This window comes from Cervus canadensis, chromosome 4, assembly GCF_019320065.1.
Source record: "Cervus canadensis isolate Bull #8, Minnesota chromosome 4, ASM1932006v1, whole genome shotgun sequence".
NCBI lineage: Eukaryota > Metazoa > Chordata > Mammalia > Artiodactyla > Cervidae > Cervus > Cervus canadensis.
The window spans coordinates 49,099,224-49,125,133 of record NC_057389.1 but is presented as its reverse complement, the minus strand read 5'-3'; the positions used below and the strand labels follow the sequence as shown (position 1 = coordinate 49,125,133).

The following is a 25,910-nucleotide window of genomic DNA, read 5'->3' as shown; positions in this document are numbered from 1 at the left end:
TGTCCTATATTTGTACTATCACATATGGTACCCACTGTGGCCAGTGAAACAGAAAAACTGAATTTTTAAATTTTATTGTAGTTTATCAGATAGCCACATGTAGCTAGTGGCTACTTTATTATCCTCTTCAGTTCTAGAACATGACAGAATAAAAAATCTTAGATAAAACTCTTGTTTACTTGTATCTTCTCCAAGCAGAAAACTCCCCCGTTTCTTCAACCCAGAGCTTCTGGAAAACTCTGCCACTTCTCTTTTTCCCTGAGAAATGAGGAGGAAGTGGTCTTTTTCCAAAGACACCTTATTTGCAGTGATCACAGGGCATTCTCCGTCTAAATATTCTCTGAAATTGTATCCTGATAATTTCAAACCTAAGTAAATGATAAGGACAGACATTTTCTCAAATTTAATTTGTTGTCTTTGGCTTAGATTGCTGAAAGGAATTTCAGGGTGGTGGGGAGGACTCCTGTTACTATAGTCTGACCTTTAGTACTGACTAAATATTTTATTTGACTTGTACATATTGAGTATCTGCTGTGTTCCAAGCATTCTTCCAGATATTGGGGATGGTCCTGAAGAACTGGGTATTTCTGAGACTGGGAAGGGAGAGCAGCAGGAACGATAAGGAGTAGGTCTTAAAAACCACTTAGATACGCAGCTATGGGAGACAGGCAGAGCTCTCCAGCAGTCTTTCCTTTACAAGATGAAGGGGTGGCTCTGATGAAAGACTTGGATATCTAGTTTGAATTTGGATTTTTAGATAATAAAGGAATTCTATAATATCTGAAGTTTATAATATAAGCTCTCTAAAGTCAGAGACTGTGGTTATATCTTTATATTTTCCATGATGCCTGTCACAGTTCATTGCAAATATAAATAAGTACTTGGTAAATTTTGTTGACATGCATTAATTCATTTGATTAATTCGACAGTTTAACACTGTGATGGTGATACAAACGTGTATAGTAAATTAATGAACATGCTGGGGAAGACAGGTAATTGTGTCCTTTGTTTATAGAATGGATTTGGGATAAAATGTGGATTGGGCATAGAATATAACTGTCTTGTCTGGGTCTGTCTCACCCTTGCTGCCCTTGGGTTTCCTAATCAGAACTACCACCATGATGATAGATGCTAAATATATCTTTGTGAGTTTTGCATCTTGAGTCTCAATCTGTACCTTACTTCTGCTTTTCTTCCTTTGGACTAATCCCCAGTGAGTACAGTGTTTACTCATAGTGCAAAGCTAAAGCTAGCTATGCTTTTTTAGGTGGACCAGGTTAAGGAGTAATGCTTATAGTAGAATGTGCATAAATTTAGCTTTCAAAGAACCACCAATTTAAGTACTCCCAGTTTTGCTTTCTCTAGTTGCTGTTGCTAGCAGGGCTTCTACTGACTCAAGGTTAAAAATTACATTAAACTGATTTTGCCAGCTGTTGCTTTCTAAATGTCATCACTCTGGATCCTTGAATTTCTTTCTGAGAATTTGTCACTTCTTTGCTGTTCCCTAATCTACAGTGTTTAGGCTTTTGGGCAAGTTCCTCAAACTGCTTACTTCCATAAGAATTTTCAAGTTACCCATGTTCTCTCTTCTTCCGTGTCTCTTGACTTATCCTCCTACTGTACATCCCCTTTCTTCCAGAAATGGTCCTCTGCAAATATGATTCCTGGTAACTCTTGAAGAGTTACAGAGTTAAGAGAGTATAAAATGTTGAAATACTTTTTAAATCCCATCTTCCCATTTGCCTTTTCTAAAGAAATTACAAAGTAGTCTGTTCATTGTTTGTTTAAATTGTTCTTTACAAGCCTGTTTTATATAAGCTTATCTTCATAGGTGCTAACTAGGTAATTTGTTCTGATGAAAATATCCAGGAAGGATATATTGTCAACTTGAAAAATAGACTGTTGAACCTGTACACAGCAAACAGTGTCTTTTAGTGGTTTTCTTGTTTTTTTCTTTTTTTGTGTATATGCTTTAGGGGTGAATGTTCCTGAAATTCCTTGTATCCCAATGCTAAGGCACCTTTACATGAAGTGGGTAAGACTCACTAAACCACAGCCGTTCAAAGATTTTCTTTGCATCAGTTTACGAACTTTTGTCATGAGGAACTGTGCAGGTAAGGGTCTATAGTAGTAGTGGAAATATACATATACCATTCTAAAAATACCCTAAAGCAAACTGCATAGATACCATACAGTTGTAAGTGAAATTATATTATGCTGTTACTATTTGTGTTTGTAACTTACCTTATGTAGGTAAATGTACTTTTTTTGTTTTAAAGACAGTAGACACATAACTTGCCTTTGACCCTTCGCAAAGTGTCAAAATGTCTCTACCTATTTCTTATGGGCACTTTTTATATAGGTTTGTTTTAATAAATTTTTGTATACTTTCTGTGTCTCTGGTCTCTTGATCTTTTTGCATGTAACTATTGTCTGACTTAATATACCGTAAAGCATAAAACACTGCTTTTACGATACTACATTTTTGTTCCAAAACCTTCAGTATTTCTGCTGTCCTAGTGTGTCAAGTGGGGACTGTTCTGCTTCAGAGTTCATAACCAGAGCTGTTCTTGGTACCTTATTTCAGAGTCCTTTCCACAGTACCCCTTTTATTGTCAGGCCTGTCTACTCACTGTTCCCAAACAACCGTACCAGCTCTCACCTGAGTGTCTATTCTTATTCTTGTTTTCTTGTCCTGAGGTTTAACACTTCCTTCCTCCTCTTTACTCGTATGCATCTTTTATGCAAGTTTTGCCTCATCGACTGACTTCTCTTTTTTATGTAGTACATCAGATTTGATTTTTGTTTTTGATATGTTCTGCCTTTTTATCTTTTTATAATTATTCATGTTTTATGTCCATGTCAGTTGCAAACTCTTTGATGGATAGGATCCTATCTTGTGATCTTCCATAACACCTAATATAATACTGGTCACATAGAGAGATGTTTAAGTCATTGAGCTATTTACTTTAATGAAGGATCAAATTTTCAACTTGCATTTTCCCCCTCAGTTATTTTCAGCTCAAAACTATTGAGACTCCAGGGAATTTAAAAAAATACTAAATCTCTAATGTTACTGAAAAATCCTTATGCTGAATCAGTATATGGTTGACTTACTAATGGTTTTGTTTCCAGTGATAAATTGTCAAGAGCCAGCCATTTGGCTATCATTTTCAGACATAGAATTTATAAGTTATTCATTTCAGTTGCTGATTTGAAAAATCATCTTGGCAATTTACATTGTTCCATTGAAATTGTTTTTCTTCAGGACCCACAAACTCCTTGAAATATGTCCCTTTAGTAACAGGCTTAGCCTCTGCCCGCAACTTGGAACATTTAGAAATGGTTCGAGTTCCTTTCCTTGGAGGTCTTATACAGCATGTAGTTGAAGACAGTTGGAGATCAGGTATTCATTTTCCTTTAGTTACTAAATACTTTAAAAATCAGTTAAAAAATTTATTAAGCTTTTATTTAGCTTTTCTACAGAGTCTTTATAAAAGAAATGCTTGTTAGTAATTTTACTTTCTGTCTGGTGTATTTGATGAAGAATAAGTAACTATGAGTGTGGCTAGTAATCATTTCTTTTTTATGCAGTGTTAAACCTTCTCAAAATAGTAGCATGATAAGTCATGTTTTCTGGCTTGTTAATACTTATCAGTTAGCTAATAATTCATGGTATATTTGAAATCTTTCTGAGAAATGTTAACAGAAATATCCTAGTGGCTTTTGCTGAGAAGAGATATTTTTTGACTTAGACAAATTAGGTTTACAAAAGAACTCAGGCGTTAGAAATGTTAACCTAACATTTGTCTGATACTTTATAGTATATGAAATGTTTTAAAGTTTATCAGTTGGATACTAGATCTACCCATACCCATCAGATGATGGCTTTTAAAAGAAAAAAAGATTTTACTGCCTACCACCCATAATTATATTTTAAATGATCATATGTAGTAGAATATGCTCCATGTTAACTATCTCCTCATTGCAACAAAAAGACCAAGAAGTTTAGCTATATAGATAATTAATAGTTGGGAACAGAAAATATAACTTTGAATGTTGAAAATATAAATGGAAAATCATCAAGTACCATTGGTAACAAATAGATGTTATCATTAATACTGTTAAAATGAGTAAGCAGTGCATTTTTAACATTTTGTCAGTTAATCGAGTCTGGTGCAAGTGTAGTTCATTACATTGTGTGAAGGGAATGGAGACTCCCTCAAAATCAACAGTGTAATTTTTACTCCATGTCTGTAGTTAACAAGATGAAAGTCAGAAAGGAAAAGAAGACCACAGTGGAACTGTTCATTAGAAGACCTAGAGAGAGGTGCCAAAAGCCAAGAATTTGCATAAACGGCCTAAAAGAGCAACAGAGACTTTTCTTCCCTAATAAGTGTTTAAGAACAACTCTAATTTTACTTAAGGAGCCAGAATATGTCACACAATAGTTAATTCTATAAAAATCATAGATCCAAATATAAAAAATAAACTTTTCAAAAGAAAAGTTTGGAGAATGTCTTCTTTAACATTGTTGGGCAGAGATTTGTACATCAAAAAGCATTTACCATAAAGAAAAAAATTGGTAAATTGTGCTAACTTGAAATAAAGACTTTTTGTTGTTGTTCATCAAAAGGCATAAGGGAGAGCTGGAGTAAAAAGTCAAGCTACAGAGTGGGAGAAGCTTTTTGCAATACAGCTGTCAGATGAATATTTAGAATACAAAGTAATGCTCAAAATTCTCTAAGCCAGACTTCAACAATACGTGATCCGTGAACTTCCAGATGTTCAAGTTGGTTTTAGAAAAGGCAGAGGAACCAGAGATCAAATTGCCAACATCCACTTGATCATCGAAAAAGCAAGAGAATTCCAGAAAAACATCTATTCCTGCTTTATTGACTTTGCCAAAGCAGCCTTTGACTGTGTGGATCACAATAAACTGTGGGAAATTCTGAAAGAGATGGGAATACCAGACTACCTGACCTGCCTCTTGAGAAATCTGTCAGGAAGCAACAGTTAGGACTGGACGTGGAACAACAGACTGGTTCCAAATAGGAAAAGGAGTGCATCTATATATTGTCACCCTGCTTATTTAACTTACATGCAGAATAATACATCATGAGAAACGCTGGGCTGGAGGAAGCACAAGCTAGAATCAAGATTGCCAGGAGAAATATCAATAACCTCAGATATGCAGATGATACCACCCTTAGAGCAGAAAGTGAAGAAGAACTAAAGAGCCTCTTGATGAAAGTGAACAAGGAGAGTGAAGAAGTTGGTTTAAAGCTCAACATTCAGAAAACTAAGATCATGGCATCCAGCCGCATCCCTTCATGGCAAATAGATGGGGAAACAGTGGCAGACTTTATTTTTCTGGGCTCCAAAATCACTGCAGATGGTGACTGCAGCCATGAAATTAAAAAATGCTTACTCCTTATAAGAAAAGTTATGACCAGCCTATACAGCATATTAAAAAAGAGAGACATTACTTTGCCAACAAAGATCCATCTAGTCAAGGCTATGGTTTTTTCCAGTAGTCATGTATGGGTGGGAGAGTTGGACTATATAAAGAAAGCTGAGTGCCAAAGAATTGATACTTTTTGAACTGTGGTGTTGGAGAAGACTCTTGAGAGTCCCTTGGACTACAAGGAGATCCAACCAGTCCATCCTAAAGGAGATCAGTCCTGGATGTTCATTGGAAGGACTGATGTTGAAGCTGAAACTCCAATACTTTGGCCACCTGGTGTGAAGAACTGACTAATTGAAAAGACTCTAATGCTGGGAAAGATTGAAGGTGGGAAGAAAAGGGGACAACAGAGGATGAGATGGTTGGATGGCATCACTGACTCAATGGACATGAATTTGAGTAAACTCTGGGAATTGGTGATGGACAAGGAGGCCTGGTGTGCTGTAGTTCATGGGGTTGCAAAGAGTTGAACACGAGGGCTTCCCTGATAGCTCAGTGGTAAAGAATCTGCCTGCCAGTGCAGAGGACACAGGTTCGATCCCTGGTCCAGGATGATCCCACATACCACAGACCAACTAAGCTCCTGCACCCCAACTCTTGAGCCTGGGAGCCACAGGAGCATGAGGTAAAGACCTCCCAGAGGAGAGCGTAGCAACCCAGTCCAGTATTCTTGCCTGCAGAATCCCATGGACGGAGGAGCCTGGTGGGCTACAGTCCCTAGAATCCCAAAGAGTCGGACACGACTGAAGTGACTTAGCTCACACAGGAGTTTTACATTTAAAAGAAAAAAAAAAAGCAAAAAAAAAAAAAAAGAGTTGAACACGATTGAGCAACTGAACTGAAAGAATTTAAAATACATAAATGCTAATTTATGTATTTAGAATACAAAAAGAACTAATACTAGTGAGAAAAAGTCAGAAACAATAGGAAAAATAGGAAAACATTTTGAATAGAAAAGATCTTTCGAAAGAGGATATCTGAATGGTAGTAAACATGGAAATATGGTAAATTTCACTGATCATAGGGAAATGAAAATTAAAACCACACTATTATATACAAGCACTAAAATGATTACACCTAAACAATTATCACTGAAAGTGTAATATAAATGCTTTATTGAAAGTGCTATGGTCACAGCAATCCCACTCCTGGGCATACACACCAAGGAAACCAGATCTGAAAGAGACACGTGTACCTCAGTGCTCATCGCAGCACTGTTTGTAATAGCCAGGACATGGAAGCAACCTAGACGCCCATCAGCAGACAATGGATAAGAAGGCTATGGTACATATACACCATGGAATATTATTCAGCCATTAAAAAGAATTCATTTGAATCAGTTCTAATGAGATGGATGAAACTGGAGCCTATTATATAGAGTGAAGTAAGCCAGAAATATAAACACCAATACAGTATACTAACACACATATATGGAATTTAAAAAGATGGTAACGATAACCCTATATGCAGGACAGAAAAAGAGACACAGATGTATAGAACAGACTTTCGGACTCTGGGAGAAGGCGAGGGTGGGATTATCTGAGAGAATAGCATTGAAACATGTATATTATCAAGTGTGAAACAGATCAGCAGCCCAGGTTGTATGCATGAGACAAGTGCTCAGGGCTGGTGCACTGGGAAGACCCAAAAGGAAGAGATGGGGAGGGAAGTAGGAGGGGGGATCAGCATGGCAAACACATGTAAATCCATGGCTGGTTCATGTCAATGTATGGCAAAAACCACTACAATACTGTAAAGTAATTAGCCTCCAACTAATAAAAATAAATGAGAAAAGAGAAAAAGAAAGTGCTATGGTCAAATGGGATGATAATTGTTTTTGTTCCTTTTTTCCTTTAACTAGGTGGTTTTCGAAATTTGCACACTATTGTTTTGGGAGCTTGTAAAAATGCACTTGAAGTAGATCTTGGTTACCTCATCATCACTGCTGCCCGTAGGTATGTTTTCTTTTCACATTGGGTCAGAACTATGTTTTTTTCTGTTTTATGAAAATTGGCAGAATATATATATGATGTTTGATCATGACTTTTTCAGATTTAAAATACAGAGAAGTTGTTTAAATAGCAGTAGGTTATCATTTAGGGGAAGTCTTCTGTACAACTGATGACCAACTGAGCTGCACTCCAGACCCAGCAAGTATTAAAATGGGCATGATCTCACCAGAGAAAAGCTGCCAGTTACCTGAAAGTGCCTGAGATTCCAACAGAAGTCAGTACTGATACTTGCTCAGGAGCCGTTGTTTCATCCTCTGGACAGTTTTCTGAATTGTTTTAGTTGGGGATAATTGCTATTTAGAAACCACTGTTTTAAGTCTGCTTTTTCAGCATCCTGACCTTTAACATTTAACACTTTTAAATTTTTAACCTATCTTCACATCACTTGATGCCATATTTACTATTTCCCGCATATCAAAAGTCTACCTCTGCTTTTATAATATTTAAATTGAATTTTAAAAAATTAAACTCTTCCTTTCCATCATAGAATATGAAGAGTGTAAATAAAACTGTATTTAAGCAAATAGATATTGTTACCTACTATAGGACTAGATTCTTTGTTAAAAACGGGACTTAATATTAGCCTCTAAAAGGTATTAAAGAAATACCAGATTCTTGCCTTGACTTAATCAGGTTTAGGAAATTACCAAAAAGGATATAGGATTATTATAATTCATTCTTACTGTGACTATAGTGTACACGAGATGTGCCCTCACTTTTATAAAATGCTCTTTTAGAGGAAGCATCTCTGATATTTTTTCATGGAGGAGGCAGTGTTTTTGCATTTGACACTTCAGTACGATAAACTTCTTTCAGAGCCTTACATTAGGAAGAATCTTCTATTCTGATGGCTTTCATTTTATTCCTTTATGTGTCTCTTGTTTATAGGTTACATGAAGTTCGGATCCAGCCTTCCCTAACCAAAGATGGCGTCTTTTCCGCCCTAAAGATGGCAGAGTTGGAATTCCCCCAGTTTGAAACCCTTCATCTGGGATATGTAGATGAGTTTTTGCTGCAGAGTAAGAATTAGCTCATTTACTCCCCTAAAATTATTGTTGGGAACTTACTTGACAAAGTGAACCCTAAATTTGGATGTGCCATTATTTTCTTAGACATAAAAATACTTAAAATCTCAGGTGCGCTCACTTCTGGAAATTTGAACTTGAAGTGCCAGTGATTTTTTTTTCCCCTATATTGCCTCTGATTTTAGCAGATTACAGAAAATGAAGTGGTTGTCTACCCAAAAAAAGATCCTTACCTACATTTGATATTGTCACCACTTTGCTCCCCAAGTTTCTTTCCCGTTCTACTTCATTGTTTTCACAGAATGTCATCCTTGCTTCTGTTTGCTGAATTTGATCTACCACACTTCTTGAAGCTTTTGATGGTCCTCTCAGATGAGGTCCCAGGCCCTACCCCTGCTCTTCATTTTCATAATAAGCCCACTGGGGATTCTGGATTTTCTGATAGTGTTAGCATATTTTGGTCAGTATTCATTTAATGATAACTGCTGTTGGAAGGCTTGTTCACAGCATTTTCTGGAATGTATTTAAAATTGGGAACTCAATCCTTTGGGTTTGAATGCATGTCAGTTCACTATTCAGACTTTTCCCCACATGACAGTAGTCAGACATGCAAGAACATTTACACCATCAGCATGTTTTTATTTTTGCAAGAATTGGTTTCTTACTCATGTAATTTATAACAAGTCTTTCTTAAAATCTCAGTGTCATACCAGGTGGTGTTTTTTCTTTGGATCTAATTTGCATTGTAACAGAACATGAGGACTTTGTTGTTTTTGTTGTTCAGTTGCTGAGTCATGGGCAACTCTTTACAACCCGATGGAGTGCAGCATGCCAGGCTCCTCTGTCCTCCACTGTCTCCTGGAGTTTGGTCAAATTCATGTCCTGGAGTTTTAGTCAAATTCATGTCCTGGAGTTTTGGTCAAATTCATGTCCTGGAGTTTTGCCCAGATTCATTGAGTCAGTGATACTGTCTAACCATCTGATCCTCTGCTGCCCCCTTGTTTTGCCTTCAGTCTTTCCCAGCATCAGGGTCTTTTTCAGTGAGGCGACGACTCTGCATCAGGTGGCCAAAATTATTAGAGCTTTAGCATCAGTCCTTTCAATTAATATTCAAAGTTGATTTTCTTTGGGATTGACTGGATTGACTTCTTTATAGTCCGAGGGACTCTCAAGAGTCTTCTGCATCACAGTTCAAAAGCATCAGCTCTTCAACGCTTAGCCTTCTTTATGGTTCACCTCTCATGTCTGTACATGACTACTAGAAAAACCATAGTTTTGACTATATGGACCTTTGTTGGCAAAGTGATTTCTCTACTTTTGAATACACTGTCTAGGTTTGTCATTGCTTTTCTTCCAAGGAGCAAGGATATTTTAATTTCAGGGTTGCAGTCACCATCCACAGTGATTTTGGAGCCCAAGAAAATAAAATCTGTTACTGCTTCCACTTTTTCCCCTTCTATCTGCCATGAAATGATGGGACTAGATGCCATGATCTTAGTTTTTTTAACGTTTGAGTTTCAAGTCAGCTTTTTCACTCTCTTTAACCCTCATTAAGAGGCTCTTTAGTTCCTCTTCACCTTTTTACCATTAGAGTGGTATCATCTGCATATCTGAGATTTCTCTCAGCAACCTTGATTTCTTAAGACAATCCAGATCAAACAATATGACTGTTGTTTTTCCTTTTTCAGTGAAGTTGCTAACATTCTCTTTCTACAAGTGTATATAGTAACTGAAAATTATTAGCTTTAGCTTAATTTTGTTAAGCTAATAATTTTAAGTTGTTATATAGGAACTGAAAATATATATATTACTATATAGTAACTTAAAATTTTAAGTTAATAGTAATAGTTAAAGTTATTATTGGTAATTGGTGTTTTTTCTGAAGTCTTATTTTTTGTTCCTCCTAAAAGCCAAAAACTTGATGGAATTTGTGTAGTCATTTGATGATGACTATATTTTACGTCCACTGAGAATTGTCTTTATAACCAGCTATTTCTCAGCAGTGTTTGTTTCCCCTCAACACACACTTTCATTTGAAAACACTTTACTTTTTGACTACTATTATCTTACGTTTTACAACATAGCTTATTTCATAGTCTTCTTTATACTTAATAATCTCTTGGTTATCCTTTTATAAGTAATTCTTCATATTTGCTACAGTTTACCCATTTCTCCTATATATGTACCTTCCTCTGTTACTCCAAAGTTAAGTCTGGGATTCTCTATATGAGAATAGCTGCCAGGTGCCTCTAACAAACATGGAGAGATTACAGGTCACTGCTTACACTCTGTCACTTTATCTCTTGCCTCTCAGCCATTTAGGTTTTGAAACATCTTTCCAGGAGGTTGGGGTGGCTCCTGGTAAAACTTGTGTCAGTTCTTTGTTCCAGAGATTCTGGCAAAATATAGAAATATCACCTTTGTCCCGATAGGTTTATGATAAAAGTGGCAATGCCAGGTTGGGGAAATGGATGTGCTGAAAAGTAGATGCTATGAACTAGGAATGTAAGAAAAGTGATCCAAGGATGAATACTTAAGAGAGGGGTCCTTTGTTTACGTGGATTCATGATTTCAGAGCTTTGTGGGAAGGTTGGGGTGTAAAACTCATTCAGATTCAGGAGAAGTATAGAATAGTCTTTGGTGTTGGGACTTTGGAAAGAAGGAATGAGATGGAATTGTATTACTCATGGGACCTGGGGCAAATCATTTCTTGGCTTCAAATCATCCAATAAAAAAGTAGAAAACGGTCTTATATCCATTTGACAAGTGAGAAAACATGGACTTTTATAATCTCTTACACTTAGAAAGCATTCAGTAGGGCTTCCCTGGTGGCTCAGTGGTAAAGAGCCAGTGCAGGGGATGTGGGTTCAATCCCTGGTCCAGGAAAATCCCACATACCTCTGAGCAACTAAGTCTGTGTGCCACAACTACTGAGCCAACAGTCTGGAGCCCTCGAGCCACAACTACTGGAGCCCAAGTGCCCTAGAGCCTGTGCTATACGGGAAGCTACCACGATGAGAAACCCATGCACTGCAACAAAGAGGAGTCCTCACTCAGAGTAGCTCAAAGCACCATAACAAAGAGTAGCTCACCACAACTAGAGAAAGCCTGTTTGCAGCAAGAAGACCCAGTGCAGCCATAAGTAAAATACATAAGTCTCCAAAAAAAAAACGTTCAGTAACTGGTAGCTTTTACTTCTAGCTGACCTCTGGCTGAAGGAAAAAGAATCTAAGTCCTAGGTGATGTGATCAGGGTTCTGAAGAAGTGTGACAATCGGGAGACCCTAAAAATAGGAACAGGTCTGAAAGGAATGAATGTAAGACATGGATTTATCATGTTAGGCTGCAGCAGTAATGCTGGAAACACCCACTTCGGTTCAATTCAAGATGAACCTGATCATAGGGAGAAGGCAAATTATAGTTCACAGGGCAAGAACAAAGTCTTTACCAGGAGACTAAAGAGTATTTCTCAGCAAAATTATGAAGAATTGGTTAAGGTGAAATGTCCAAGAATAGCAGTAAATAGAAAAAACAGGGACCCTAGGAGCAAGACCATGAATTATATGGAAAGAGAAATTTAAAAGAGTTGGGAGTAAATCGCAGTAATGGGCAGGACAGCTTCACCAGAGCAATGGTGTTTTCTTTGTAGTTTGTGTCAGTTTTGATTGCTGGGATTGTGAGAGACATTTATTGGGTTCCCATATCCCAGTATTATGATGGAAATATCCCAGTATTATACATTGAAAATGTAACTGTAAACTAATGAGGCAGAGTCTAGTTTTCCTTCAGATTGCTCATAGTAAAGTGGACCATCCTATAGAGTAAAGGTCAGGCAGGTGGCAGGAATAATAATAGGAAGCAAGGGACACAGTGTGATATCCAGTGGCATAATCTAGACTGGGGGATCATTTTTTACTAAACCCAGCCCCTACTCTCTGACAAGACAGTAGACCCTAAAGCCCAAGGACAGAGAGAATGGATATGTGTGTTTGAGTTAAAAGTCCACTCTCTAAGGTATAAATATTTACTAACCAATACTGTAGTTCTAAAAATGGATCCAAATTCTCAAAATTCACTCTTCTCTGCACATGGCCACACCTGATTTGAAAAACATTATCCTTATAGAGTGAAAGAGTTACATTTTAAATAATTACTTTGGCTGTGTCGGGTCTAAATTGTTCATGGCATCATGCGAGATCTTTCAGTGCATCACACAGACTATGCTGTTGTGGTGTGTGGGTTTAGTTGCTCCATGGCATGTAGGATCTTCTTTCCCCAACCAGGGATAAAAGCCACATCCATTGCATTGCAGGGCCACCAGGGAAGTCCCAGAGAGTTACATTTTTATTTTTCTTTTTAAAAGCTAATAAAACTTCACCATAAGTGTAAACCAGTACAATGTATCCATCAGTTTTGCTTTAAGACTTCACATTCTTTTTTTCCTTTTCTCGACAATTGAAAATAATCTGCTAGCTGTCCCTTAACTTTTAACATAAATTTTTATTTTGCAAAATAAAGACTACCGTTTGTACAGAATACCTAACCTAAGATTGTATCTAAACCTGATGATGGACAGATGAAGCAGAACGATCATAGAGAGTAATCATACTGGATGTTAAAGAGTTGACAACTTAAGTTGTCAAGATTCCATGACACTTAAGAATCTTTTTTGTTTTTTAAATCTCTTTCTAGGCAGAATGGCTAATGCAGATCTGGTGAAGTATGGTTTGGCTGATGTGGTGGAAAATCCTGGTATTATCACTGATATAGGGATGAAGGCAGTCAATGAAGTTTTCTCCTGTATCAAATATCTGGCAATTTATAATTGCCCCCATCTACATAACCCATACAATTGGATCTCAGGTACTATATCTTAAATACAGCTATATTTTATTGATGTCAAAATAATACATATCTTTGTTTTCTGTATGGCCTTAATTAACATTCCTCATGTAAAATGTAGATTTTTATATAGATTGTTCATAGAAGCTCTGGGAGCCTTTGATAACTGAGTTGGAAATACTTTCAACTCCTCTTTGAACGCCTGAGATTCTCTGCCTAGAAATTTGCACTGTCGAGATAATAGATTCAGTCGTGCTAATTGTTATGTGTTTTTCTTTGGGCCGGGCACGTAAAATTAAGCTTAGGAATTGTTGCCTGGGATATTACGGTTGTTTTCTCTGTGTTACCTTAAAATGGCATATCATCTGAACAAAGTAGGTATGTATTTTAAAAACTTGAATTAGGTGACATACTAAACATGTAGTGAAATTTTCTATTACCTTAAAATTTTAGGCTACTTCAGATGATATCTCCCTGCCTGATCCCTTGGGTACAGAAGTGTGACTCTTGCACTTGGTATTTTTCCTTATGAGAGGAGTTTTATTCCCCCCGCCACGCTAAGGGAGTAATGCTGTTTATTTTTTTTAAGGCACTTCCTAAATATCCAAATTCACAAGCCTTTAATAAAGTTAGAGCTAGAGACGTTTCATTTTGACATCCTCGTACCAAACCAGGCCCTCCCTCTCACTGACAGCTGCAAACCACCACTGACAGCTGTCTGAGCCACCACGCAGGGATACTACAGCTCCACACAAAACCCACCTCCAGACCTGTTGCAAGGCTCCTGAGCCTCTGCTGAGATCACTCATTAGAATGGCCATGTCTCACCCATGAGAAGAGAAGTTCTACCCCTTGCCCAGCTGCACCAGAAAGCTATTGGAAAGTACAAATTTTAGGTTGTAGCCGGCATAGATCACTTTAAAAAAATAACATTTATTGGGTTTTTGGTTTGTTTGTTTTCTTAAATACAGAAGAGTATAAAGAAGAAAATTAAAAAAATGGCCTATAATCACATCACTCAGAACTCCTGTTAACACTTAAAAACTAAGAGTAATACATGCACTTGATAAACAGTATCAAACAGTACAGAAAGGTACAAAATGAAAGGCCTCCTCTTCTCAAAGGTAACCACCGTCAATGGTTTCTCATATATTCTTCTGGACAGGTTATTTTGTGCATTTGCAGCCTATACATGTATAGCATTTAAAAATGATTTATGTATACATAAGGACCTTACTATGTATATACATTGTCCTGTAACTTGTATTTTGCACTGAGAATATTTTGGAGAGCTCTCCATATTAGCAAACTTATTCAGTTATTCATTCTTTTAGTAGCTGTGTAATGTTTTATTAAAGGAATACACCAACATTTCTTTTAACTAGTGTCCTGTAGTTAAATAGGCATGTAGGTTTTAAGTGAATCACATTTAAACAAAAACAGACTTACTTTTAAGTTAACAATTTCCAGTCCATCTGGTTCTCATGAAATTGGGTAAGGAGACATCATAGTTTAGAGTCATTAAGTATTAGAGATCATGAAATAAGATAAAATTTACACAAAGAAAATGGGTTGGAAAGTCTTTGTGACCTATGGCAAAATTCATGAGTAATGGAGAAAGTGTTAGTTATGTATTTTCTTTGGCCATGTCATTTCTTCAACAGACCACTCAAGGTGGACTCGATTGGTTGATATCAACTTAGTGCGTTGCCATGCTTTGAAGCTGGACTCCTTCGGCCAGTTTATTGAATTGTTGCCTAGCTTGGAGTTTATTTCACTGGACCAAATGTTTCGTGAACCGCCCAAAGTAAGTCACATTTGAAAGAGTTTTTTACTCAAGAAACAACCTAAGTAATTTTTTCCCTAATGATATGCCTTTACAAATAATATAATTTGACTTTTTACTGCCAGCCTCAGTGAAGGAAGGCATAAAGGTTATAATAAGGAATGGCCACATGTTCTTGTGAGTGAGTACTAAGGGGTTTCCAGATAAAGGAAAAAGTAAGTGGAAAGCTGTTTCCATCAGGTTTATAAAGTTAATGTAAGAGCAAAGGTGGAAATTTGAGCTAAAGCAAAAATTATTACTTAGAGTAGTTAGTTGAAAGATTAGATCTCTAATTAGCAACCCAACATCTAAGTAAGGATTAGGAACTTATTTTGGATGTTTTCTTTTGCTGCTACTTTTGCTATTCAGTTAGATATCTGGGGAAATCTGAAGTTGCCCAGTTGTACAAAATGTTATTTTAAAACTTCTTAATGTATATAGAAACTTAACTTATTGTAATAGAAACTTAATGTTTCAACGAATTAAGTTCTCTCGTCAATTCTTAATGGTTCTACCCTCACTGTTGAAGCAGTGCCGTATAGTAGGGAAAGCTCAGGGTTTGAGGACAAATTATTGGATTTCAAGTCTCAGCTCTACCACATACTGGTCATGCACTGTTGGGCAGATCCCTTCCCATTGTGCATGTCGTCATCTGTAAATCAAGACTAATAATTTTGTCTTGCTTGAGGTGTTGTGGGCCTTAAATGAGGTTCTTTATGAATAGGTGAAAGTATTTCATAAAGTGCTATATAAGTATTCTATGTAAAGATGAAATGAAGGAATATTAAAACTGCAGTGTTTTATTCTAACCCAAATTAATAAGCATGTGGTTTCGTCTTGCTTCAGGGCTGTGCTCGGGTTGGTCTGAGTGCAGGCACAGGAATTGGGGTTTCCTCGGCCCTTGTTAGCAATCAGAACTCCAACAATGACAATGATAATAATGCCCAGAATAATGCCAACATCCACGACAACAATCACCATCACCCAGATGACTCAGATGAGGAGAATGACTTCCGGCAAGACTTGCAGCCAGGAGAGCAGCAGTTTGCAGCCGACGGTAACCCAGATCTTTTGTGAGCTCCAGATAGAGATGATTTTTACTTTGGGTCATGTTTCTCTGACTCTATTCTGTTCCCTTCTCCCCCATTTCAGCTTGTCACTTTACACATTGGGGAACCTTGCTAACAAAGCAGCTGATGGGGTGGATGGAGTTTGCCTGTCTGCTTGCTTGTTTCAAAGTTGTGTTTATGATGCCTCTTGTCCATAGAATCTATTGGAGGTACTTACAGAAAGGGAAGGACTCAGATGCCATGAGAATTAGGGTGCAGTGAGCCTTAGAAGCCTGGCTTAATGGAGATTTAGCTGTCAGGATTTGGGTGAAGAAGCATCTTTCAGTATCTTGCTAAACAATAAGTATTCTCTCTCATCATTGAACTTGAATGTGGAGATCATTTTTGGATGTACCAAGAACTGGAAAAATGAATACCAGACATGTGCTAGACATTGTGTTGGAAACCCTTCACGTACCTCTCACCATTAAGTCTTCAAAACCACCCAGAAAATTAAGCACATGAGCTAATAAGGACCTATGGGATTTCACTTATGTAACTGTCCATCCAGTTCTTTGATACGGACTGAACTCCTGCTCTCTGCCACCCCATGTGTTATTAGGCTTCATCTGCCCATATTGATGAGTGAGAATGGAGTGAAATTGTTCCCTTACAGATGTTCCAATTTCTCAGTTGACACTTAAGAACTGGAAAAGGAATCTCTTTTAGCCACTTTTTTAGTTGTTGCCCCTTCACTTATTCTCTTGGGCAGAGTAATTAATGAAAATAGGGTGCCCTGGTGTGTTTATTACTTTCATAATGAAAGTATTCTGTGTATAATTTCCTTTAGGATCACTCTGTATATGCAGGTCCTGACCTAGGAATCATTTGTAGGCTTTGTCTTCACTTCCCTACCCTACATGCTCTCTCTATAGAGAACTCTCCATTTTGGCTCTTGGCAAAGTCACCAGTGGCTCTTTTATAAAGGTTAGTGATCTTTTCTCCACTTGTATCTTCTCTGACATCTCACCTCAGCTGCATTTGTCACTGTTGTCCACTTCTATCTTCCTAAGGTATTTGCTTCTCTTGGCCTTTCTGAAACCATTTTCCTGATTTTTCCTCCTGTCTCACTGGACATGCCTCCTCAGGTTCCTTCACTTGTTCCACTTCCTCTCCTCTACTCTTGTCCTTGCTTTCCCTTTTTCTTTCTATAAGCTTATCCAGTCTCATGGCTTCAGTACCAGCTATATACTATTGAATTCTAAACCTTTATTTTCAGCTTTGATATTTCTGTTTTTTAAAGTAATTGCAGTTATATCCAACTTCATACTTCTGATTTCCACAGGAGTACTTTTAGGCATTTCAAACTTCTGGCTAAATCTCTCCAAAACACAAAAACAAAAGTGCAGAGCTAGCAAGTGCTAGGGGTTAAGAAGTAGATTGTGGAGTCAGCTGTTGTTTCTTTGCCTTCTTGTCCTTGCGTGCCATCACAGGATCTGGACTTCAGAGAACACCAACCGTCTGTAGGAAACTGGTGCAGCTCTTGAAGTGCAGCACTCCCCAAATCCTATGAACCCAGTTGTGTTTGGAGTTGGAGTACTAGACAGAGTATAGACTCCACTAGAAAGTTACATGGCCATTGGCTTCTCGGTATAGAATGGGGGATGCCTTTCATTGTTAAGTCATATATGATTCAACATGAACCAAAACATATGCAAGAATACTGTATTCGATTTAAGAGAGAACAATGGAACTTAAATCTACTAACATTTGAAATTAAAGTTCAATAGATACGAGATATAATTACAAAACAAATAACTTGAGGTACCGTATTTGTCAAATGTGTTTTCTTCAAATGCTGAGAAGTAAAGGAATTAGTGACAAAAATGCCAAGATTGAGGAACTCAACAGCTTCAGCAGAGGAAACCTAAGAATACCAAAGATGGTGGCAGGATTTTAGAGAAGTGAATGTTGCCATGAAACATTAGGCTCCATGGGTCTTTCCAACTTCATGCTATATTAATGTGTATTTATTATTACATACATGTCAGGTTAATTCTTTTAAATAAAAAATAAGGATGTGGGGAATTCCCTGGCGGTCTAGTGGTGAGGACTCTGTGCTTTCACTGCCATGGCCCAGGTTCCATCCCTGGATGGCACCCACAAGCCACAAGGCACAGCCAAAAAAAAAAAGACCCGAAGAAAGGGCATGTGGCTCTTGATCAAAACTAGAAGTGCAAAGAATTCAAATAAAAGAAACAACAGAAAAAAAAATAACATAAAGAGTGGTATAGGGATTAAAAATAAAAGGGATCATGAGGAATGAATGTTAGTTGAAATGACTAATATTGATGCTTGTACTCCTTAAGTACCAACATAACAATATTTTAAACATTAGTTTGAAATTGATATTCACATGTCGACTTTAATTACTGTAGAATTTTAGAATTTTTCATGCATGAACTTTTGGATTAGTGCTAGAATGAAGTAGATTCACTCACTCTGTTGCCTTGTTGTATTTATCTTAATCAGCTTGCATGAAGTAATTGCCTGTCAAAGAAGGGCATTGTAAAATTTTAAAGGCCATTTAATTTATATAAGTTAAGTGTCTTTGCTAATAAACCACTGAAATAAAATATGGTGTTTTTTTAGTGAACATTATCATGAAAGTAATAGACTCCAACAAAAGTATGTCTTCATTGTTATACAGAGTACTGTTTAATTTACTAAAATTCAATAATTTGGTTACGGATATTATCATCGTAGATTTGCACTTCCAAAACTGTTAAGATTTAGAATGCTTTATTGTGAACTACTTATGTTAACTGAAAATATCAATTCATTACCTTCATTTTGCGGCACTGTAAAACAGGAGGAGATATCTGTATTTTTTAACAATTCTCATTGTCTAACAATATTGCCATCTGTCAAAATCATGCTTCTGTAATTGCTAAAGCATTTTGCCAAGTTATTTAGATATAACTACTTTTGAAGTAATTATAACTGTAAAGCATAGTTTTATTTACGCATCATTAACTGTTTTTCTATCTGAATTTAAAATAAATCCCATGTACTTACTGCTTTCAAAAGTGGGGTGCCACTCCATTCCCTCACCGCCACCCCTGCAAATTAACCACTAAGTGAAACTGCTCTGCAGCATTTATTTTGGACAGTGGTTCTCAAATTTATATATAAAAGAGACCAGTTAATGTATCTGTAAAAATAGCTCAGCTCCATCAAGGTTTATGATTATATTAGGTAACAGGATTTTTTTTTAATAACTGAAACAACATTTCACCTGAACAGAATGTTTGGTAAGCATTGATATTTGATTAAAAGATAGCTTACATAGTTTCTGTAAGTTAAAATTGTTCTGAAAAAGATGTACTTCCCAATGATAAAATACTTTGAAACAGAAAAATCAAAACCAAGAATCACTTGCAACTTCCCTAGCCCCAAAGTATTATCTCATTTAATTACCAAAGACATCTATTGAGATATTATCCTTTCTTTTCTTTTTTTTTAATTATTTATTTTAATTGGAAGCTAATTACATTACAATATTGTAGTGGCTTTTGCCATACATTGACATGACTCAAATGGGTATACATGTGTCCCCCATCCTGAACCCCCCTGCCCCCTCCCTCCCTCCCCCTCCCATCCCTCAGGGTTGTCCCAGGGCACTGGCTTTGAGTGCCCTGTCTCATCCATCGAACCTGGACTGGCAATCTGTTTCACATATGGTGATAGACAGGTTTCAATGCTATTCTCTCAAATCATCCCACCCTTGGTTTCTCCCACAGACTCCAAAAGTCTGTTCATTATATCTCTGTCTCTTTTGCTTCTCACATATAGGGTCATTGTTATCATCTTTCTAAATTCCATATATATGTGTTAATATATTGTATTGGTGTTTTTCTTTCTGACTTCATTCTGTATAATAGGCTCCAGTTTCAACCACCTCATTAGAACTGATTCAAATGTGTTCTTTTTAATAGCTGAGTAATATTCTATTGTGTATATTTACCACAGCATTCTTATCCATTCTCTGCCAATGGACATTTAGGATGCTTCCATGTCCTAGCTATTATAAACAGTGCTGCAGTGAACATTAGGGTACATGTGTCTCTTTCAGTTTTGGCTTCCTCAGTCTGTATGCCCGGCAATGGGATTGCTGGGTCATATGGCAGTTCTATTTCCAGTTTTTTAAGGAATCGCCATACTGATCTCCATAGTGGCTGTACTAGTTTGCATTCCCACCAATAGTGTTAGAGGGTTCCCTTTTCTCCACACCTTCTCTGGCATTTATTGTTTGTAGACTTTTGATGGCAGCCATTGTGATTGGTATAAGATGGTACCTCATTGCGGTTTTGATTTGCATTTCTCTAATAATGAGTGATGTTGAGCAGCTTTTCATGTGTTAGTTAGCCGTCTATATGTCTTCTTTAGAGAAATGTCTGTTTAGTTCTTTGGCCTATTTTTTGATTGGGTCATTTAATTTTCTGGTATTGAGCTGCATGAGCTGCTTGTATATTTTTGAGGTTAATTCTTTGTCAGTTGCTTGGTTTACTGTTATTTTCTCCCATCCTGAAGGCTGTCTTTTCACCTTGCTAATGGTTTCCTTTGTTGTGCAAAAGCTTTTAAGTTTAATTAGGTCCCATTTGTTTATTTTTGCTTATATTTCCATTACTCTGTGAGGTGGGTCATAGAGAATCCTGCTGTGATTTATGTGAGAGAGTATTTTTCCTACATTTCCCTCTAGGAGTTTTATAGTTTCTGGTCTTAAATTTAGATCTTCAATCCATTTTGAGTTTATTTTTGTGTATGGTGTTAGAAAGTGTTCTAGTTTCACTCTTCTACAGGTGGTTGACCAGTTTTCCCAGCACCACTTGTTAAAGAGATTGTTTTTCTTAATTGTAGATTCTTGCCTCCTTTGTCAAAGATAAGGTGTCCATAGGTACTTGGATTTATCTCTGGGCTTTCTATTTTGTTCCATTGATCTATATTTCTGTCTTTGTGCCAGTACCATACTGTCTTGATGACTGTGGCTTTGTAGTGTAGTCTGAAGTCAGGCAGGTTGATTCCTCCAGTTGCATTCTTCTTTCTCAAGATTGCTTTGGCTATTTGACGTTTTTTGTATTTCCATACAAATTGTGAAATTATTTTTTCTGGTTCTGTGAAAAATACTGTTGGTAGCTTGATAGGGATTGTGTTGAATCTATAGATTGCTTTGGGTTTATACTTATTTTCATTGATTCTTCTGATCCATGAACATGGTATATTTCTCCAGCTATTTGTGTCATCTTTGATTTCTTTCATCAGTGTTTTATAGTTTTCTATATATAGGTCTTTTATTCCTTTAGGTAGATTTATTACTAAGTATTTTATTTTTTTCCTTGCAATGGTAAATGAAATTGTTTCGTTCATTTCTATTTCTGATTTCTTGTTGTTAGTGTATAGGAATGCAAGGGATTTCTGTGTGTTAATTTTATATCCTGCAACTTTACTATATTCATTGATTGGCTCTAATAATTTTCTGGTGGTGCATTTAGGGTTTTCTCTGTAGAGGATCATGTCATCTTCAAACAGTGAGCATTTTACTTCTTCTTTTCCAATCTGGATTCCTCTTATTTCTTTTTCTTCTCTGATTGCTGTGGCTAAAACTTCCAAAACTATGTTGAATAGTAGTGGTGAGAGTGGGCACCCTTGTCTTGTTCCTGACTTTAGGGGGAATGCTTTCAGTTTTTCTCCTTTGAGGATAATGTTTGCTGTGAGTTTATCATATATGGCTTTTATTATGTTGAGGTATGTTCCTTCTATGCCTGCTTTCTGGAGGGTTTTTATCATAAATAGCTGTTGAATTTATCACATATGACTTTTATTATGTTGAGCTATTTTCCTTCTGTGCCTGCTTTGTGGAGGGTTTTTATCTTCATCTATTGAGATAATTGTATGGTTTTTATCTTTCAATTTGTTGATGTGGTGTATCACATTGATTGATTTGTGAATATTGAAGAATCCTTGCATCCCTGGGATAAAGCCCACTTGGTCATGATGTATGATCTTTTTACTATGTTGTTGGATTCTGTTTGCTAGAATTTTTTGAGGATTTTTGCATCTTGTGTTCATCAGTGATAGTTTTCTTTTTTTGTGGCATCTTTGTCTGGTTTTGGTTTTAAGGTGAAGGTAGCCTCAGAATGAGTTTGGCAGTTTACCTTCCTCTGCAATTTTCTGGAAGAGTTTGAGTAGATAGGTGTTAGCTCTTCTCTAAATTTTTGGTGGAGTTCACCTGTGAAGCCATCTGGTCCTGGGCTTTTGTTTGTTGGAAGATTTTTGATTACAGTTTCGATTTCCATGCTTGTGATGGGTCTGTTAAGATTTTCTGTTTCTTCCTGGTTCAGTCTTGGAAGGTTATACTTTTCTAAGAATTCATCCACTGCTTCCAAGTTGTCCTTTTTATTGCCATATAGTTGCTGATAGTAATCTCTTATGATCCTTCATATTTGTGTTGTCTGTTGTGATTTCTCCATTTTCATTTCTAATTTTGATTTGATTCTTCTCCCTTTTCTTGATGAGTTTGTCTAATGGTTTGTCTATTTTATTTATCTCCTCAAAAATCAGCTTTTAGTTTTGCTGATTTTTGCTATAGTCTCTTGTTTCTTTTTCATTTATTTCTGCCCTAATTTTTATTATTTCTTTCCTTCTACTAACTCTGGCATTCTTCATTTCTTCTTTCTCTAGTTGCTTTAGGTGTAAAGTTAGGTTATTTATTTGATTTTTCTCTTGTTTCTTGAGGTAAGATTGTATTGCTATGAACTTTCCCCTTAGCACTGCTTTTACTGAATCCATATGTTTTGGGTTGTTGTGTTTTCATTTTCATTTGTTTCTATGTGCATTTTGATTCCTTTTCTGATTTTCTGTGATTTCTTGGTTATTCAGAAGCGTGTTGTTTAGCCTCCATATGTTTGTATTTTTAATAGTTTTTTTCCTGTAGTTGACATCTAATCTTACTGCATTGTGATCAGAAAAGATGTTTGAAATGGTTTCAATGTTTTTGAATTTACCAAGGCTAGATTTATGGCCCAGGATGTGATCTATCCTGGAGAATGTTCTGTGTGCACTTGAGAAGAAGGTGAAATTCATTGTTTTGGGGGTGAAATGTCTTACAGATACCAATTAGGTCTAACTGGTCCATTGTATCATTTAAAGTTTGTGTTTCCTTCCTAATTTGTTTGGTTGATCTATCCATAGGTGTGAGTGGAGTATTAAAGTCTCCCACTATTAATGTGTTACTGTTAATTTCCCCTTTCATACTTGTTAGCATTTGCCTTACATGTTGCGGTGCTCCTATGTTGGGTGCATATATATTTATAATTGTTATATCTTCTTCTTGGATTGATCCTTTGATCATTATGTAGTTTCCTTCTTTGTCTCTTTTCACGGCCTTTATTTCAAAGTTGATTTTATCTGATATGAGTATTACTACTCCTGCTTTCTTTTGGTCTCCATTTGCATGATATATCTTTTTCCAGTCCTTCATTTTCAGTCTGTATGTGTCCCTTGTTTTGAGGTGGGTCTCTTGTAGACAGCATATATAAGGGTCTTGGTTTTGTATCCATTCAGCCAGTCTTTGTCTTTTGGTTGGGGCATTCAGCCCATTTACATTTAAAGTAATTATTAATAAGTATGATCCCATTGCCATTTACTTTGTTGTTTTGGGTTCGAGTTTATAATAAACCTTTTCTGTGTTTCCTGTCCAGAGAAGATCCTTTAGCATTTGTTGAAGAGCTGGTTTAGTGGTGCTGAATTCTCTCAGCTTTTGCATGTCTGTAAAGCTTTTGATTTCTCCTCCACATTTGAGTGAGATACTTGCTGGCTATAGTAATCTGGGTTGTAGATTTTTCTCTTTCATCACTAGTATGTCCTGCCATTCCCTTCTGGCCTGAAGAGTTTCTGTTGAAAGATCAGCTGTTATCCTTATGGGAATCCCCTTGTGTGTTATTTGTTGCTTTTCCCTTGCTGCTTTTAATATTTGTTCTTTGTGTTTGATCTTTGTTAATTTGCTTAATATGTGTCTTGGGGTGTTTCACCTTGGGTTTATCCTGTTTGGGACTCTCTGAGTTTCTTGGGCTTGGGTGGCTATTTCCTTCCCCATTTTAGGGAAGTTTTCAACTATTATCTCAAGTATTTTCTCATGCCCTTTCCTTTTGTCTTCTTCTCAGACATCTGATTTGAATGTTAGGGCATTTAACATTGTCCCAGAAGTCTCTGAGGTTGTCCTCATTTCTTTTAATTCTTTTTTCATCTCTGCTTCATTTATTTCTACCATTCTATCTTCCACCTCACTTATCCTATCTTCTGCCTCAGTTATTCTACTGTTGGTTCCCTCCAGAGTGCTTTTGATCTCAGTTATCGCATTATTCATTAATGATTGACTCTTTTTTATTTCTTCTAGGTCTTTGTTAAACATTGCTTGCCATCTTCTCAATCCTTGTCTCTAGTCTATTTATCTGTAACTCCATTTTGTTTTCAAGATTTTGGATCATTTATACTATCATTATTCTGAATTCTTTTTCAGGTAGACTCCCTATTTCCTCCTCTTTTGTTTGGTTTGGTGCGCATTTATCATGTTCCTTTACCTGTTGGGTATTTCTCTGCCTTTTCATTTTGTTTAGATTGCTGTGTTTGGGGTGGGCTTTCTGTAGGCTGGAAGTTTATGATTCCTCTTTATTGTGTAGCTTGCTTCCTGTGGGTGGGATTGGACTAGTGGCTTGTCATGCTTTCCTGGTTAGGGACACTTGTGTCTGTGTTGTGGTGGGTAGAGCTGGATCTCTTTTCTCTAGAGTGCAGGGAAGTGTCCGGTAGTGAGTTTTGAGGTGTCTGTGGATTTGGCAAGGCTTTGGGCAGCCTGTATTTTAATGCTCAGGGTATGTTCTTGCTTTGCTAGAGAATTAGTGTGGTATGCCTTGCTCTGGAACTTGTTGGCTCTTGGGTGAAGCTTGGTTTTTAGTGTATGTATGGAGGCTTTTGGATGAGCTCTTGTCTATTAATGTTCCCTGGAATCAGGAGTTCTCTTGTGTTCTCAAGTATTCGATTTAAGCCTCCTGCCTCTGGGTTTCAGTCTTGTTCTTACAGTAGCCTCAAGACTTCTCCATCCATACAGCACAGATGATAAAACATCTAGGTTAATGGTAAAATAATTCTCCACAGTAAGGGACACCCAGAGAGGTTCACAGAGTTACATGGAGAAGAGAAGAGGGAAGAGGGAGGTAGATGTAACTAGGAGGAGAAGACAGGGAGTCAAAAGGGGAGAGAGCAGTCTAGCCAGTAATCAGTTGCCTAAGTGTTCTCCACGGCCCAGAACACCCAGAGAGATTCACAGAGTTAAGTAGAGAAAAGAAGGGGGAGGGAGGAGATAGAGGTGACCTGGAGGAGAAAAGGGAGAGTCAAAAGGGGAGAGAGCAATCAAACCAGTAATTGCACCCCTAAGTGGAAATGGATACTGAAGACTAGATTCTTAAAGGTACAAAATTGATAACAAATACCAAAAAGCAAAAATTAAGAATCTAGAGTATAGGTTAAACTCTCAAAAATACAATATTAAAAAAAGAGAAAATCAGTCACAAAAATTATAAAAAATATATATATGAAATTTGCTTTAAAAATATGGGTTTTTTTTTGCAAAGTAATA

At 36.9% G+C, this 25,910-nt stretch overlaps 1 protein-coding gene across 6 annotated transcripts in view; it reads left to right on the top strand.

Annotated features, from left to right (window-relative positions):
• FBXO38 (F-box protein 38) overlaps positions 1 to 25,910 on the top strand; it is a 62,840-nt gene that overhangs the window by 15,915 nt on the left and 21,015 nt on the right. For all 6 annotated transcript variants that reach the window (XM_043465050.1, XM_043465049.1, XM_043465047.1 and 3 more), the window contains 7 exons: positions 1,977 to 2,114; positions 3,269 to 3,406; positions 7,329 to 7,422; positions 8,368 to 8,498; positions 13,196 to 13,366; positions 15,010 to 15,152; positions 16,017 to 16,227. In XM_043465050.1, the coding sequence (XP_043320985.1) occupies positions 1,977 to 2,114; positions 3,269 to 3,406; positions 7,329 to 7,422; positions 8,368 to 8,498; positions 13,196 to 13,366; positions 15,010 to 15,152; positions 16,017 to 16,227 (1,026 nt within the window). The remainder of the gene's footprint in view (positions 1 to 1,976; positions 2,115 to 3,268; positions 3,407 to 7,328; positions 7,423 to 8,367; positions 8,499 to 13,195; positions 13,367 to 15,009; positions 15,153 to 16,016; positions 16,228 to 25,910) is intronic.